Source organism: Megascapheus bottae, chromosome 10, assembly GCF_031878675.1.
Source record: "Megascapheus bottae isolate mThoBot1 chromosome 10, mThoBot2.hap1, whole genome shotgun sequence".
NCBI classification, from domain to species: Eukaryota; Metazoa; Chordata; class Mammalia; order Rodentia; family Geomyidae; genus Megascapheus; species Megascapheus bottae.
In genome coordinates this window covers 26909478-26927216 of record NC_143518.1, presented here as the reverse complement: position 1 = coordinate 26927216, position 17739 = coordinate 26909478, and the positions used below count along the sequence as shown (strand labels likewise).

The 17739-nt window shown below is 36.7% G+C and overlaps 1 protein-coding gene across 8 annotated transcripts in view; it reads left to right on the top strand.

The window, feature by feature from the left end:
- Dnm3 (dynamin 3) overlaps window positions 1–17739 on the top strand; it is a 485204-nt gene that overhangs the window by 430821 nt on the left and 36644 nt on the right. For all 8 annotated transcript variants that reach the window (XR_016536837.1, XM_090340431.1, XM_090340434.1 and 5 more), the window contains one exon: window positions 12744–12908. Coding sequence is in view for 7 of the 8 variants with exons in the window: in XM_090340431.1 (XP_090196557.1) it covers window positions 12744–12908 (165 nt within the window). In the remaining variant the exon portion in view is untranslated. The remainder of the gene's footprint in view (window positions 1–12743; window positions 12909–17739) is intronic.

Genomic DNA, 17739 nt, shown 5'->3' with positions numbered 1-17739 from the left:
AGCACTTTAACCACTAGGCCAAATTCCCAGCCTCCATCCACTTTCTTATACTTTATGACTGTAATACTCCTTGTGGGCCTGATATTTTTTATCCATTCACTGTTAGGCATATCAGCTGATTCCACAATTTGGTTATTGTGAATAGAGTGCCAATAAATATGGATACTATAGTGTAGTTTTATTTAAAATTTGTTTTATGGCCAAGAATACTGAACATATTTCTTCATGTGTTTCTTTTTCCAAGAACTGTTCAATTTGTTTTGCCATGTATAACTTAGATTATTAATTATTTTACTTTTTTGCCATCTTTATGTATTCTGAATATTCTTTGTCCATTGATTAGGTGGTAATACTTCATTGGGTTGTCAGTTTTGACTTCATCAGTTAGATAGGATATTTAAGTTTTTCTCTATAAAATCATGTCATAGCCAGGTAAGGTGGCTCACGCCTGTAATCCTAACTACTCAGGAGGCTGAGATCTGAGGATCGAGGTTTAAAGCCAATCCAAGCACCAAAGCCCAAGAGACTTTTATCTCTAATTAACCTGCAGAAAACCAGAAGTGGTGCTGTGGCTCAATGGGGAGGGCAGTAGCCTTGAGCTGAATAACTCAGGAACAATTCCCAGGCCAAGAGTTCAAGCCCCACAACTGACAAAAAAAAATTATGTCATATGCCAACATGGATAACTTATTTTCCAATTTGGATACCCTTTCTCTCTTTTTCATGCTTAATCCCTCTTGACATGACTTCCAGTATTATATGAAGTAAAAGAGGCAAAAGTGACTATCTTGTGTTTTTTCAAATTTGTTGAAATTTGATTTACAGCCTAACACATGACTTATCCTGGAAAATAATCCCTGTGCTGATGAAAAGAATATGTATTTTCTTCTGTTGTATGAGATGTTCTACAAATATGGGTTAGTAAGTGTACAACACAGTGGGCCACCACATCTGTGCCACTAAGTAACTTCTTAACATTAACTATAATGAAATCATAAAGCCAAGATGTACATATCAGTCATCGGAGACCATTGTTTCCACTCTTCTTATCCATTTCACTCCAATGCAAGTGTGTTGGACACATGAGGTATTCCAGTTCCATAGTGTTTATTTTTTCACCTTATTATTTGAGGACTGCTGCAGATGTGCAGTTGACTTCGATGTGATCCATTTTGTACATTTTCCCAGATGTAAGTGATTGAGGCCCACTGTTAGCTACTATATTGGATTAGGGATTCATTCGACCACCAATGTTGTACAAACTTTTGTAACAAGAATTTCTAACAAAAGTGGTCCTGTCAAATCTTTTAGAACTAAAGCCTCTTTAATTCATAAATCATCTTATTTCTATCTGAACATTTTGGTGTGCTTTCACTAGCCATAAACCATTAGCAGAGGGTAAAGTAATAATACTTATAACAATACACTAGGAATTTTGAACCCATGTACAGGAAGAAGAAATTTGAGGATATCTGCTAATGTACATAGTAATACATCTTCCTAACAGTATTTGCATCTTTGATCAGATACTTTTCAAAAAAAATTGTCTTGATCTTGGTCACAAAAAATGTTATTTGGAATTTTAAACTCATTAGTGATGGTTAGCAGTTGTAATCTGATTTCTGCTTTTAAACTACCTTAAAAAGCTGAGCAGGGGCCTGGAGTTTGGCCTAGAGGTAGAGTGCTTGCCTAGCATGCATGAAGATCTGGGTTCAATTCCTCGGTATCACATACATAGAAAAAGCCAGAAGTGGTACTGAGGCTCAAGTGGCAGAGTTCTAGCCTTGAGAAAGCCCAAGGACAGGGTTCATGCCCTGAGCTCAAGCCCAGGACTGGCAAAAAAAAAAAAAAAAAGCCAAGCAGGATGATTCATGCCTGTAAGCCTATGTAATTCTAGCTACTCAGGAGACTGAGACCTGAGATCTAATGATCAAGGTTCAAAGCCAGCTCAGGAACAAAAGAACCCGAGACTCTTATCTCCAATTAACCTCTAGAAAAATGGGAAGTGAGGCTTGGCTCAAAGGTAGGGTGGTAGCCTTGAGCTGAAGAGTTCAGTTATAGAGCCCAAGCCTAGTTCAAGCCCCATGACCCACACACACACAAAAAAAGAACAAAAACTACATTTAAAACAATCTAGGGGGACATAATTTTAAAATTTTTAAGGACCTACAAGTTTTTCTCTTATACTTTTAGTCATATTTATATGATTAATAATTTATATTACTAATAAAGTTCTGGAGACAATTTCACGTGCTACAAATTTTAAGATAACAGAAATTTTCCAAAAGTAATTGCTTCTTTTTGTAAAATTTACCAGGTCTTTTTGTTACAAATGCAGCTGTAAGTTGCTGATTGTTAAGCAATCTTGCCTCTCTTACTTCTGCCTCTTGGAAAGAAATAGAGAAAAAATTGCATTAAATTGAATAAAAAGTTTATTTTTTATACTTTACATCTCCCATACTGTCAAATGGGCAGCACACCCAGACAACACACACACACACACACACACACACACACAATTTTAGACGAGGCATCTTAATCTGCTTCCTACTGAAGTAACAGCATATCTGGAAGTGGGTATTTGTGATGAACGGGAATTTGCTTGACCTATGGTAATGGAGGCTGGAAAATCCAAGAGCACAACACTAGCATTGGGTGAGACCCTTGGTCTGCATCAAACCATAGCAGAGAGCAGAAGGGAAAGGCAGGTTTAGAGCAAGAGGGTGTCAGCCTGTTACACAGCAACCCACTCAATACCTAATTCATTCCGTGATCAAGCCATTTATCTCTTCACCAGGCTCTGCCTTCATGCCTTACTGGCTGTTAGGCATCCAACACTCACGCATTGCTGATGAACCTTTTAACACATGAATTTGTGGGACATGTTTGAACCGCAGCAGAAGGAACATGAGAACAAATAAGGAACACTTCTTATTCTCAATATCAGCAGTATTTTGTGCTTGTCTTCACAATCTTTTCCTGTAAACTCAACCTTCTTGAATGTCAGTTTCTTCTGGGTTGGATGGAAGCATGTGCATAGAGAGGTGAGTATAACTTGGATGGCTGACTTCCCACTCTGGGCGTAGAGAAGCCGTCTGTTCAGCGTCCTAGTCAGAAGCCTGGGACTATCGTGGTGCTGTTACCATTTGTGTCCTATCTTCCCAAGGTAGATATGAAATCTGTAACATAACAAATCGGAAAATTTCTCTCTGACCTGAATTTCATTGATTCCCATTAATAGAAAGTAGCTTGACATTTCTAAACATTAAAAAAAAAGGTTAAACAAAAGTCTTGATCATCTGGCAAAGTGATGGGGCCCTAGAAAGTCTAAGAAAGATGTATTCACTAATTCTTATGTAGCAATGGATGAAAGGGTTATCATGAGACCTATGAGGTGTTCTGTATATGCACGCAGATGACAGCTTTATTAACCACAATGCTCTGCAAACCCTGGGAATTATAAAACCTTTGATTCTAACTGCTTTCTGAAAGACTCCATCACTTTTTGTTAACTCTGAAAAGAAAGGCTTCTCAGCACAGTTACACTGTGTACATTTTCAATACACTGCATTATTTTCTTTTTTATTAACTGGTTTCTTCCCATGATGCAAGTATAACTATATTTATATTGAACTTTGAAAGATCACAAAACTCATAAGAGATAAACTGTGCCAACCTCATACCCGTACTGTGATTCCCTCTGTTATTTCCCATGCTGCTTTCTTAATACACAAATTTTATTGTCTCTGTTTTTTCTAGGACTTTATTAGCCTCACTGCAATGCATCAGTACTCATTCATACAAATAGTTTTTGGAGAACAAAACGAGTCATATTTTGTTTCGCAGTATTTATCACTTTCCTTGTATATCTTTGTCTATCTTTCAGTCTTTGTAACAAGACTTGGTTTTTACTGCATGGCTCTAGAGCTCTAAGAATGTCTGCTAAATACCAGAATAGATGTCATGATTTAACATTTTTTTCTACCGTTCTGCATGTTTAGGAAATGAGAGCAGAATTCCTAAATTATGGAGTACACTTGTGAACTTAGTCTTCTTTTGTTTGTTTGTTTTTTGTTTTTGTCTGTCATGGGATTTGAACTCTGGTCCTGGGCACTATCCCTTAACTCTTCAGCTCAAGGCTAGCACTCTACCACTTGAACCACAGCCCCACTTCAGACCTAGGCAGGCTTTGAACCTTGATCCTCAGATCTCAGATCTCAGCCTCCTGAGTAAATAGGATTATAGGCATGAACCACTGGTACCTGGATTAAACTTAGTCATTTTTTCTTTTACCCCTTACCAGGGAAACTACTAGGATGTATGTGTGTATAGGTGTGTGTGTGTGTGTGTGTGTGTGTGTGTGTGAATGAATATAATATTTAAAGGCTTCTATAGGCAAACATTTGTGATACTGATATTAAAGAAATAATAGAATCAAAGGAGTAATTCTAAATCAAAAACTTATGGCCAATAGCCATAAGTTTGGTGTCTGTGAGACATTTATCATGGGGCTGTATTCCATCATCCTGGCAGTATTTGAAAATGCACATTTCATCTCATGGTAGATTACTTTTGATGTTCCCAAACAACAATGGATGAGGGGAAACATGGTATTTAAAAGTGGACATTCTAAAATCTGAATTTGTACAAAGAATATTCCTCTACCTCTTAAATGATCTTAAGCAAAGTTCATGTTTTGTTTCAACTACTATTTGATTGAATGGATGTTACTTTATGTTAAGCAAATTTAATATATAAAGACATATTTTCCCACAGGCACCAATAATTCACACCAATAATCTTAGCATCTCAGGAGGCTGAGATATGAGGATAACAGTTTCAAGCTCAAAAGTGCAAGAAAGCCCATGAGACTTTTATCTCTAATTAATCACACACACTGATAAAGAGAGTTGAAAGTGGTACTGTGGCTCAAGATAGAGTGTTCACCTTGAGCAAAAAAGGTCAGGAATAATACCTAGGTCCTGAGTTCAATCCCCAAGACCATCAAAAAAAAAGTAAAAATAAAAATGAGACTGTTCTCAAAATAAGTATTTAAAATTAAAGACATGTCATTAAGATTGTTTAAATAGTAATGTCTTCTATTGAGCTTAAAATACTTGACAGGAATTTTTCATATTTAAAAGCTTACCTGTTCTATAAAACAATAGAAGCCATTAGATAAATTAAAAACTAGATAAGAATTATTATTTTTATGGGACCATAGGATAGAAATATAAGTTTTTTTAGGCTTTTCTAAGAATCTTCATGCCCGCTTTTTTTTTTAAACAATTGCAGTTGAAAGCAATTGTCCTAATGCATCTTAACTGCAAATATAAGCATTTGAAACTGCCAGTTCTATGAGACAAATCCTGCTGCCTTTTATTCCTTCAAATTTTATTCACTGTTTTTGTTCAAGTTACTGATTAGATATTTAGAAATACATTTGCACCAAGAAGAAATACACTCATCAGGAAGCTTTCATACTGAGTGAAAATTTAAAGGAAAAAAAAAAGAGACATCATTATTTCAGAATGAAGGCTTCTGTGTTTGTTTTTAATCAAGTAAGCATCTTTAATGTTCTGAGGGTGTGGAAGTTTAATTCCACATTAGTCATACATAATCATACATAGAGTTATGTTTATTATGATGTTATTTAAAAGTAGCTATTCAAAAATTCATGCAGAATAGAAAGGCAACACTCCTTATGACATAAGCAGACATCAGCCTGTCCTTTTGGCATGATGGCATAGGTGTGATGTTATCTGCGGTGTGGTGGATGTTTCTTTTAAATGGCTGTTCTTGCTGCTATTCATCATAGATGAAGTGTGGAGGCAGCCACAGTTGTCTTTTCTTACAAAGATAAAGATCTTTTTATCAGTCATCTGCAGTGCTGGGTATAGATATTTATTCCACCCAGCCCTGCCCCCCTGCGAAAAGCAGCTTTGCATGAAGAACTTGGCTCAGAGAATTCAAGTGGTAATCCTTGTTTCCATGTTTCTCCCGTTGTGTCACTAGGTATGTAGAGCTCAGTATCTCAGCTCCCTTCTGAAATAGAACCTCTGTTCCTCAGAAAGTGCCTATGGCCCGTGTTGGTTGCTCCTGAACTTTTTTTTTACTTTTAAAAAAATTGTATCTTATTGTCAGGTTAATGTATAGAAGGGTTACAGTTACATTCATCAGGTATTGGGTACATTACTTCTCGAACACCAATACCCTTTCTCATGTTTTTGTCTCCCTTTCCCTCTCCCACCCCTCCCAATCAACAGTATTTATTAAACCTCAGCTATTTGTGTGACTCTGTGTTAGTCCTACAGAGAAAATATGAGCCTCTTTCCTTAGTCCCACTTTAAAAAACATGTTTAAGTAGTTGTACCAAGGAGTTACCATTCAACAAATGAGTTTGTAAATACAACAAAAGAAAATTTGATTGGTATCATCCCTTTCATCACTCTCCCCAGCCCGACCCCCAGCCAAACTTAACTAGTTCCAAAGTCCACTCTCTTGTTCAAATTCTACTCAACTTCTAAAATACCTCTGCAGTGCTGTGCCCTGAGTGTTCAGAACAGCCTTGGACTCTCTCTCCCTTCTCCCTTCCTATCCTCCCTGTCTAAACTTTTAGATTGGTTTTAGATTTCCTTTGTGTCATTCACTATACCATACTAGACTCTAAACATTCGTTGAATTGACCTATGAAATATCAGTCACAAAAGGGTCAGATTGCAAGCTTGAACACCCACCAAGGTTTCTGGAGCATGGTTCTCACATAGTTTTTCTAAACTCAGGTGCTTATCTTTTTAGCCTCAGAGAATGAGAGGAAAAGATGGAGTCCTAAGAGGCTTTTCGTGAAAACTTTTTCAGTAATATGTGGCTGGAAAAAATTCAAAAGTGTATTTCCATGGTAACTGTTTTCATAGTGGTTCACCAAGAAAAAGTCAAATATTTTTCATCCTCCTTGAAGCACTAGAGAACTATAATCCTAATAGGTGTTCAAAAAGGGGCAAGTTGGTTATTTCCAAAAATCATTTGAATAGATGATACAGTATGCACACATACACATACTACTATTATTGTGTAATATTTTTTACTGCAAGGATACTTTCAATTTCCATTGTTGCACTGTTAAAGAATTGAAGTCAATATCCTTATTTAGATGATTCTAACAGTCTTCAATAAGTCTATCATAATTAAATAGGTTTTCTTTTCTTACAAAGGGGAAAAGAGAAAGACAAAAACTAAACACATGAAAAAAAAGGCAATCCAGAACTTTTAGAAAAGCAAAGTGTCAAGATTTAGTGAAAATTATTTCTTACTAAACACTTATATTTCCTCATCTGTCAAAGTAGCAGTCTTTCAAAGAAAACATTCTTGAGTTTTATAAAACAACCTGTGTCTTAAATAATATACAAATAATTGCAGAAGAAAATTACAGTAATTTTATAAAAACTTCACATTTACAAGGTGGGTATTTATTGTTTAAATTGGAGTTCTCAAAAGTTACTTAGAAAAAAATGAATCAAGAATACCTGTCTATTGTTTGTATTCAGAAGAAAGATGTTTCCACAGTATTATTCACATTTTATAAACAGCATCAACGAACCTGCACATAAAAGGTTAAATGTTTGCAGACCATTCTTTCTTTTGCCTCAAAGATCAGAGACAAATTACTATTTTTATTTTACATTCCCTTGATGAGGATAATGATAAACAGCTGCCACTTCAGTGCTTTGCCTGCAAAGAATCCAATTGCAATCCTATAATTTAAACAAAGGGAAAAAATACATAGTCATAGACAGCATACATCCAGAAAAGAGCAAGAGAATTTGTTTAGAGCTGGGGTTAGAGAAAGAGGGGCATTTTCTGCCTGCAATTACTTGGTTAAAAGAAAAAAATTTCATCTATATACATTTTCCTATTCATCTTAGCCATATAATAGAGGGCAATTATTCTTTCTCAAATCAAAAGAAATCAAATTTGCATTCTGAATTCTATGCTTCTCCATCCTGTCTACTGTCTTACATGAATAGTAAAGATTTGCATGTGACCACATGTCTCCTAGTATTTCCATAACTTAAAGAAAACTTCAGAATGTTTGACAGGTTATTTAGGAATGCCTCTACTTTTTTCATGTGGAGCATTGGATTCCTTTTTTTATTCATCCCAACCGTTTGTTTACTAATTGCTTCTAATTGTAAAAAGTGAAATCAATGTTTTTTTTGGTACCTTTTACTACATCACAAAGTAAAACAAAGCTGAATGTTAAGGATGGTGTGAAATGGGGAAATTCAGTGTTCCAATATAACTTACTTTATGAAACTGTGGCCAATGACAGTATTCTCTTGATGTTTCATATTCACAAAGATTAACATATGCTACTTATTCTGCTTTTCTCTTAACTCATTCATTCCTTACAGATATCAGCACTTCAATAGCTTCTCCTTAGAAACTTTAAACATTATTTTATCTATAAAAATGATTTGCTGCATTATGGATATTTCATGGTTTCATACTTGCTTTTAAACACCAAAAAGGAAATGTACAATCTACAATCATATTCAGTCATGTTCATTGTTGAACATAATTTCAGCTCTCAGAGCCTTCACGTGTTCTGACAATATAAAGCCTGACAATAACAATAGTGCCCACACTCGAGCTTTGGCCCAGTTCTTACACTGATGCTAAATAATGCTCCTGGGAAGTAGGTTGATTTGGAATTGTCATAACCTCCTACTGTTAAATACAGTAGTAAAATCCTAGGCTCTTTAAGACTAGAGAGACAAACCAAATTATTTTACAGTAATCATAGAGGCATAGAAAGCATTTTCTTCACAAAATTAGGTCTTCTGCTCTCATGTAAGGACAGAATTTCAGTCATGTGCTTCTACTCTTTTATTATCATGTAGCAGTGGATCCATCGACATCAAGTTTCTCTTGGCTCCATTCTCCTAACAAGGAAGAATTCATGAGCACCTTGAAATGAACTAGGATGGTGTCCTTGACTTCAGTAAAGCATTGGCTCTTCCTCTTCTTCTCCTCTTCCCGTGCACCAATGTCCATGCAAGGTGCTGAGAAGGGGAAATAAACAATCTTGTAGAATTTAGCAGGGGAAAGCAGATGAAGCTGTATGCTAAGTAATAAAAGGGAGTGTCACAATAAAGGTTAAGGAAAAAGGTATAGAGGGTCTGAGGGCCTCAGAGAGCTTGTATAGAGGAGGTAATGGTAGAGCAGATTTAAAATATGAAAGATCTGAAAAAAGGCTCCAAGAAAGGGTCGTTGATCACAAAAAAACATGAAAGTGTAAAAAAATTTAACTTGCCCTTGTGTGTGTGTGCATACCTCTATGTGAGTGTGAGCAGTTGCACACATGTGCCAGTCCTGTGGCTTGATCTCAGGGCCTGAGCACTGGTCCCTGACATTTTTTATCAAAGCTACTGCTCTACCACTTGAGCCACAGCTCCACATCTGGCTTTCTGGGTGATTAGTCTGGAAATCAGAGTCTCATGAGTTTTTTTGCCAAGGTTGGCTTTGAACCATAATTTTCAGATCTCAACTACCTGAGCAGCTAAGATTACAGATATGAGCCACTGGCACATACCTGTTATGTATGTGCCTTGGTCTTTTTTTGTAAGGTTTGAATTAGAAATGTTTTTAATGCTCACCTTAAAAGTGCCAATATTACAAACTAATAACACAATTAGACAAAAGGCTACATGGCTGACACTAGAAGACCTCAAATGCTAAAAGTCCTAAGTTCCAAGTTTTTGATATTCCTCTCTGGATGAGAAATATTAAGAATATAAATTCCAGTAGGAGATGTGGTATGCCTCATGTGGTTGTCTGAAACCAGACAGAAACCAAATGGAGCAATTCAAAACAGTAGAAGAACTAGAGGAGGTGAAAGACTTAAGAAATAACAATGACATCAAAAAGACATTACAGAAAATTGCTTAGGATCTGAAAAAGCTAATCATGCATCTGATTCCAGTGTTCATAGAAGAAGATATATGTCCTAAGTATATTCTCTCTGCACTGGTGACTCATGCCTATAATTTGAGTACAGAAGGGTTACATTTCAAGATCAGCTCAAACAGAAAAGCTTGTGAGACTATCCCTTGAAAATAGCCAGAAAAAAAAGAGGGGATGGGGGGGACAAGCCTGTAGGTGGATTTAAAGTTGCACAATACCAGCCTAGCAAGCTTGAGGCCCTGAATTCAAACCCTAGTACTAACAAAACAAAAACCATATATAATTAATAATGATAATGATAAATTATTGTGGGCTGGGAGTTGGGATTATCAGGGCTTTGATAGGAAAACACAAATAATACCAATGAGAAAAAAAAAAACTGAAGCATTACCCACCACTCAGAAAGGAGGAAACAGACAGTCATCCTCTAATATCACCAGTGTGTGACAGAGTTAGTGCCTGCAGACAGGTGACAGCAATTACTCTACATGCTCAGTCTTGAAGGGACATGGATTTAGTGGGATCACAGTTTATAAGATGAAACCAATGGTAATTTAATGAGATCTGATATGACCCCATTCTCAGTTGGCTGAGCCCACTAGACAGCGGTGTGTTGGCCTGGGAAACTGTAGGACTGAGCTTTTGTACCTGCTTCCATTTTCTCTGATGAATTTATTGTTATATTTCCCCTCATGTTGATTTAGACATTGTAACCAGAATTATGCAGCTTTGAAGTATGTTGTATGTTGGCTCCTATAACTTCAAGAACTTGTGTAAAATGGATGTAGGCAACAGATTGACTAGCCAGTGGGTTAGTTTGATGACAGATGGCAAGAAACTTTTCCACTATATCAGATTGAAATATCATGCTTTCCCTACTCATAAAAGAGATCAATACTTTTGGAGAAGAGATAAAAATGTGCACATACGAGCCCTCATGAATTTTCCTAAATATCAATCAGAATCTCAAATCCAGTCTTTTGTATATAGAGCACCCACTAATGACAAACTAATAGGTCAGGGAAACCAACAAATTTCTGCTTCTGTATAGGTGCAGAAATTAAAAGCATCATTTAATCATAGGAATCTTAGGATCCATACTAAGATCTAAGAAGCAGCAACCAGCTACTTGTATGAAGAAAAGAAACAAATTTTTTTCAGCAAGAAGTCCTAGTAATTCTGATTTTTAAAAGATGATAAAACCTGTTAGGGAAGTTCTTAATTTAACAACAAAAAGCTTAAACATTCTCTCATCCTGGTCCAAAGGATCGAGCTATGAAAGAATGAAAAAGGCAACTGCAATTTATATACACCCAGAAACCTGCACCTTGTGTTTACATTCATTATTTCTCAACCTACAAGCAAAAACTAAAATATAGAATTACAAAAGACTTCATTTAATTCTCCATTTTAGTGACCAAAGCCCATTTCAAAGGAAGCAGAATGGGAGAAGAACTATCATTTTGTTTCCTGTTGGAGCAGGAAAGATGTCTCAGAAATACCCTTACTACTATTATTCTGGGACTGCAAAATGAACAGTTGCTTTATTACTCTGAGACTAAACTAATTTAATATTTTAATGAGATAGTTCTGAGTGAGAAAAGCCTCTGTAATGATTATAATTTTATAGCTTTGTTTTTGTTGATTTTATAGTAGTAAAAAAAAGCCTTTTATGCATTTCAATTGATTCAAAGGAAAGACTGGTCACTTATAGATCCAGGTATTTAGCCAATAAGGGATTGGATGACTGGAAACCTGGCAGATCAAAGTGGGTACATAACTTACATTACTACAGAAAAAGTACTTTGTACCCATGTTGGAAGCAATAAATTATTTCCCCCCTTCACATTCATAATTAAACCTTTCCAAACACTAGAAAAAAAACCCAGTCCACTAACAATATCAGTCTCATGTTTGAGGCTTAGGTGGTTCAACCTGACTTGAAATGGAGGCCATTTGTTCTAAACTGATTTCAATGCCAAGCCAATAGGTCAAAGCTTAATGATAAAGATGCCATTTTAGCCCAGCCTCTGGGTGGATAAGCCAGAATTAATTAACTCAAGTCCTATAGTATAGAAAACAGATGCTTCTCTCATGTTTCACAAATAAATTCTTTGTGGATAGTGTGTTCTGTTTTATTCAAAGAATAACAAGTTGGAAGTCACAATGGTTAAGTTTTTCACAATGGAGCCAGCCCTCAGCAGTGATGACAGAAGCATGAATTTATGTAACAAATTCCAGCAAAATGCATGGAAGAATGAATTATCTTCTATATCTCTTCTTTGGGCTCTTCGCCAGTCATAGGAGATTTAGTTTTGAACGTGGGCTGATCCAAATGTTGATCCAATCCAGAGCGGACCTACAGTGCCAGAACAACATCAAGGTTGCTTCTAATCCACAGAATCCCTGGAGATCCCTCCCAGAGGTTTACATCTGCATCATATGTTTGGACTCAGTTCTCTGGCCAGCTCATAAATGGCTTAAGATTGAGTTGCTCTCTGGAGGTCTGTTGTTAGGTGTACTGTTTATTGGTTATGCATCTCAACATTCATTCAGAATTAGAGTACTTTCTTTTTGCTAGAATGTGAAGGCTAAAAGAAGAATAACTGTAGGATTTTGTCCTTTTTTCCAATTTAATTGATGGAAGTAATGAATAAGATGTTATCATAGGATGGTATAAACTCCAAATAGGAAGTTGATCATTTCATATGTTGATTTTCTCTCCTTCAGAAAAAATATGAAATAATCAATTTTCTGTTCCTTTTTGTTGTTGTTGTCAGACTGAAAATGATGAGAATGGCCAAGCAGAAAACTTTTCCATGGATCCACAATTGGAGAGGCAAGTGGAGACCATTCGCAACCTCGTAGACTCCTACATGTCTATTATCAACAAATGCATTCGAGATCTCATCCCCAAAACAATAATGCACCTTATGATCAATAATGTAAGTGCTTTATCAATTTGTAACCTATCCTTATTGAGAAATTGAGAACTTTTTCTTCAGTTTATTTGTAAGACTTTCTGGGTAACTGAAATAGCTATTGTCCAGGTTTATATATTTTTTTCCTTTACAAATGGTAAGTTGGCTGACCAATGAGGAAGAACTTAAAGAACTTCCAGCTGTTATACTGACATGTTCTTTTGATGGTTCTCCCTCATGAAAGGGTATATTTAACTCATACTAAGTCAGGGCAAAAATACTGTACTTGCTTAGTGCTGGTGGCCCACTACTGCAATCTTAGCTACTTTGGAGGTCAGATCTATTGATCATGGTTCAAAGCCAGCCTGGGCAGAAAAGACCAGTCAACCACAAGAAATCCAGAAGTGGAGCTCTAGCTCAAATTGATAGAGCACCAGCCTTGAACAAGAGAGCTCAGGGACAGTTCCTAAACCCTGAGCAATCCCTACAGGTGACATGAAAAAAGAAAATACATATATACATATTTTTTTCATGGAATCACAAAACCAGTGATAAAACTAGATAATTTGGCTAATAGGTCTGGACAGACCCACATATGCTATGTTTTATGTTATAAAGTATGAAATGGTATTGTTTTCCTGACAGTTTCTCACCTTAGTCCCTTGGATAAGCTTTGCTTCTTAAAGGTCAGGATAATTTAAGCAAAAATCTCCATCTCCTGCTATTCTGGTCATTGATGAAATGATGTCCACACACTCTTTTTGGATATCTGTAGCAGTCTGGATGTGTTGCTTAAAGTATGTGGTTTCCTTTTGGTAATTAACTTTTTTTTTTTTTTTGCCAGTCCTGGGCCTTGAACTCAGGGCCTGGGCACTGTCCTTGAGAATTCTCAAAGCTAGAGCTCTACCACTTGAACCACAGCACCATTTCTGGCTTTTTTCTTTTTTTTTTTTTTTTTGAAAGTACAGAGTCCAGTTTAATTACTCATGTACAAGTGTGGTCTTTTTGTCTAGATTCATAGGCACATTCTAGTTACCAAAACAAACATACAAATGAGGGAAACCATGCAATTTGTTTCTCTGGGTCTGGCTTTCTTCACTTAATGTAATTTTTTCCAAATCTTTCCATTTCTTTCTGAATGGAGCATTCTCATTCTTTCTGATGAAAGCATGAAATTCCACTGTGGATCTACAACACATCTGAGTTGATATTCCATATATTAACTCTGGTAAACAATGCTGCAACAAACATGGTTGTGCTAGTGACTTCAGTGTTCCCTAGTCAGTAGTCAATTGGATACATGCCCAGGGGTAGAATAACTGGGTGTTAGGGAAACTCTTAAGTTCAGTCTTCAGAGGAACCTCCATATTGCTTTCCAGTGTAGCTACAAAAGTTTATATTTCCACCAACAATGTAGTAGTGTTCCCTCTTGAACACATCCCAGTAAGCATCTGTTATTGTTAGTTTTCTTGATAATGACCTGGCTGGTATGTTGTGGAATCTCAATATTGATTTCATTTGCATTTCTTAATGGCCAGTGATGTTAACATCATTTCTTTTTTTGTATTATTTTTTTATTGTATTTCATAAAAGGGTAACATGATATTTGCCAGATAGAAGGTGCATTAATTCACATACATTGATATCCTTCCACATGTCTTGGTCCCTTTACCCCCCCCCACCCCCCTCTTGGCTTTTTTCTATGTGTGTGTGGTACTGAGGAATGGAACCAGGGTCGTTATGCATGTTAGGCAAGTGTTCTACCACTAATTAATTACTGCTGGTACTTAACTTTTTGAAGCACCAATAATACAACAGTAATTAGAGAAATGTACCTTTTAAATAAGCAGGTTTCAATGAGGTCTTTTATAGCAGGCTTTGTTTTAGATTTTTGACAGGTAAGATATCAGGGATTTTATTCCCAGTTATTTCCTAAGAACATTTAAAAAAAAATTAAACCAAGGGCTAGGAGTTTGGCCTAGTGGTAGAGTGCTTGCCTAGCATGCACAAAGACCCAGGTTCGGTTCCTCAGCACCACATACATAGAAAAAGCCAGAAGTGGTGCTGAGGCTCAAGTGGTAGAGCTGTAGCCTTGGGGAAACCCAAGGACAGTGCTCAGTCCCTAAATCTAGCCCAGGACTGGCAAAAAAAAGAAAAAAGAAAATTTTAAGCCAATGATGTACACATTACTTGTAAGAAATCAAAATCATGTGGCAAAACTGTGAAAAAAAAGCTCCAAACTAAAATTCAAATGAAATTTGGATTTTGAGCCTGGTTTTGCTGCAGACTCTGTGGACCTAAGGTGAGTCACTTAATGAGTAAAATACCAATCACAGTAAGTCTGCTTAACAGTTCATTCAGGAAGACAATGTATGTGAAAGTACTGTTAACTGTTGGAGTATAAGAAATCAATATGGCTTCCCACTTAAGAATTTATAGCAAGATGCTGGTGGTTCACTGTTGTACTCCTCAGTAATCAGAAGGCTAAGAGGTCCCTGGGATCCGAGTTAAAGTCCAGATGAGGCAGAAAATCATCTGACTCTACCTCCAGAATAAGAAACCAAACATATAGCTGGAGACATGACTCAAGTGTTAGAGCACTAGCTGAGGGAGCAATCCAAGTAAGCATAGCACAGGGCCCTGAGTTAAACTCCAACAGTGAAAACACTTATGAGCACTTCTTTTTTTTTTAATTTTAAAATAACGTTTTAAATTTTATTTTATTGTTGGGTGATGTACAGAGGGGTTGCAGTTACATTCATCAGGTAGTGGCGACATTAGTTCTTGAACACGGTTACCCCTTCCCATGCTTTTCTCCCACTTCCCTTCCCCCCACCCCTTCTCACTCATCTTGTTTTTCTCTTACCTTCCCATTTTCAAATACACAAATAAATGTATATAAAATACACCAAGTACCAAAGTCAAATACAGTAACTACAGGAGATAAACCTTAAGGGGAAAAGAAGAAAAAAGAGATAGCTTCACATAGTACATTAAGAACAACAATCACCAAGATAAACCTCTTTTGGGCTATTTGCTTTAGAATATAGTAATATGTTAAGAAACTCACTCTTTTCTTCCTTGAAGTTTATGTGTCTTTATATTTCAATTTATACTAAAAGAAATTTCCCTCAGGTTGGTAAGATCTTAATTTTTTCATATCTTTTTATTGTAAATAATAGGAGGGTTGCATTATATTCACCAGATACAAGGTGTATTACTTCACAAACATTGACACCCTTTCTCATGTTTTGGTCCCTATTTCCCTTCCCCCACCCCTGCCCCTCATCTTGTTTTCCCCCCTTCCCTAGCCTATTTCAAATAATCAAATACACATATATACAATATATCAGATAACAAGGTAAAATGCTGTAACAATATGAGATAACCAAGGGACAACAAAAGAGATGAGAGATAACATAGTACATTAAGGACAACAATCACTCATTATATGGCTTATGTTTCTATATCCTGGAGGTCCTTTCATTTAGCCTCATACTATATGGCCTTATGTATCTAGGTTTTACGAGCACTTCTTATTCAAGATTCATTTCCGGATTTTGAGCATGCATGATCTCTGCACTGCAGTACTTGAATGTAAGAAGCTCCCAGCACTTATAGGAATCACCTTTTTTAAAAAATAATATTTTCATGCGCATTTCATGCAGTTGAGCAAGGCTAGTGGTTTGCTCTGAAGTGCAAACAGGTAAGCAATAGACTGGAAATGTGCACCTACACACTACGGTTATGCTTGGTCAATGGCCTGCTATGGGACCTGAAGTAAATCCTTTCACTGCTCTCAGCTGAAGTTATTCCCTCTGCAACTTCAGTCAGAGCACAAGGCACACCTCACGCAACTGTCAGCATAATAAATGGGACTGCAAGCCATTTAGAAAAATCTGAAGTACTAAACAAATAGTCTCTGTATTTTTTAACATTACCCTCTTCACTTTGCTTAAATGAATTCAGGTTGTTTTGCTGTGGTATATCCAGGCACTTGCTTATTTAAACATTTTCCTGATTAAGGATCATTTATCTTTTTACTGTTTCACTGAGAGTCATTATACCGCCATCAGTTCAAACGCTGCTTAGCTCTGTGCTGTATTAAATCATCAGCACAGGAAGTAGTACTTCCTGTGTATGGCTGTGAGACTAGCTTGACACAAGTTATTTAAAGGAGAGAGAAAAAAAAAATCCTGTTGCAAATCTATCCTACTTTCACCTTCTCAAGAAAAACACATATACATACACAAAGAAATGTTAGGGTAATTTCTCTCACTCACTCGCTGTTTGCTTGCTTTTAATGGCATAACCAACCGCTACTTACAGACTGTTATCCTTGGAGGTAAAGCCTCCCTCTTTGTGTTTAGAGACTTCCCATCAGTCATAAGAAAGGAAACAGCAAGGAAGACCTGCTCTCTAGGGTGTTTGGAACCTTGAAGCACAGACTCATTAGCAACAGGGAAAAGCCAAAAGTATCATGAAATGCTAAATTCTCACAAAATGATCTTTGCCTCTGTTTGAAATTTAACTTGTTTATACCTACCAGAAACTGAAATTTAACTTGTTTATTCCTACCAGAAGCAATGTTTCCATACCTAGAATGACTGCTTTTCTTGAATGTGTGTGTGTATGTGTGTGTACACTTACTGGTACATGAACTCAGGGCCTTGCACTTGGCTTTTTCACACAAGGCTGGCACTCTACCACTTGAGCCACAATTCTACTTCTGACTTTCTGATGGTTAGAGTCTCACAAACTTTTCTTGCCCAAGCTGGCTTTGAACCTTGAATCTTAGATCTCCGGCCCCTCACTAGGCTAGGACTACAGGCATGAGCCAGCAGTAAGTTCTAGG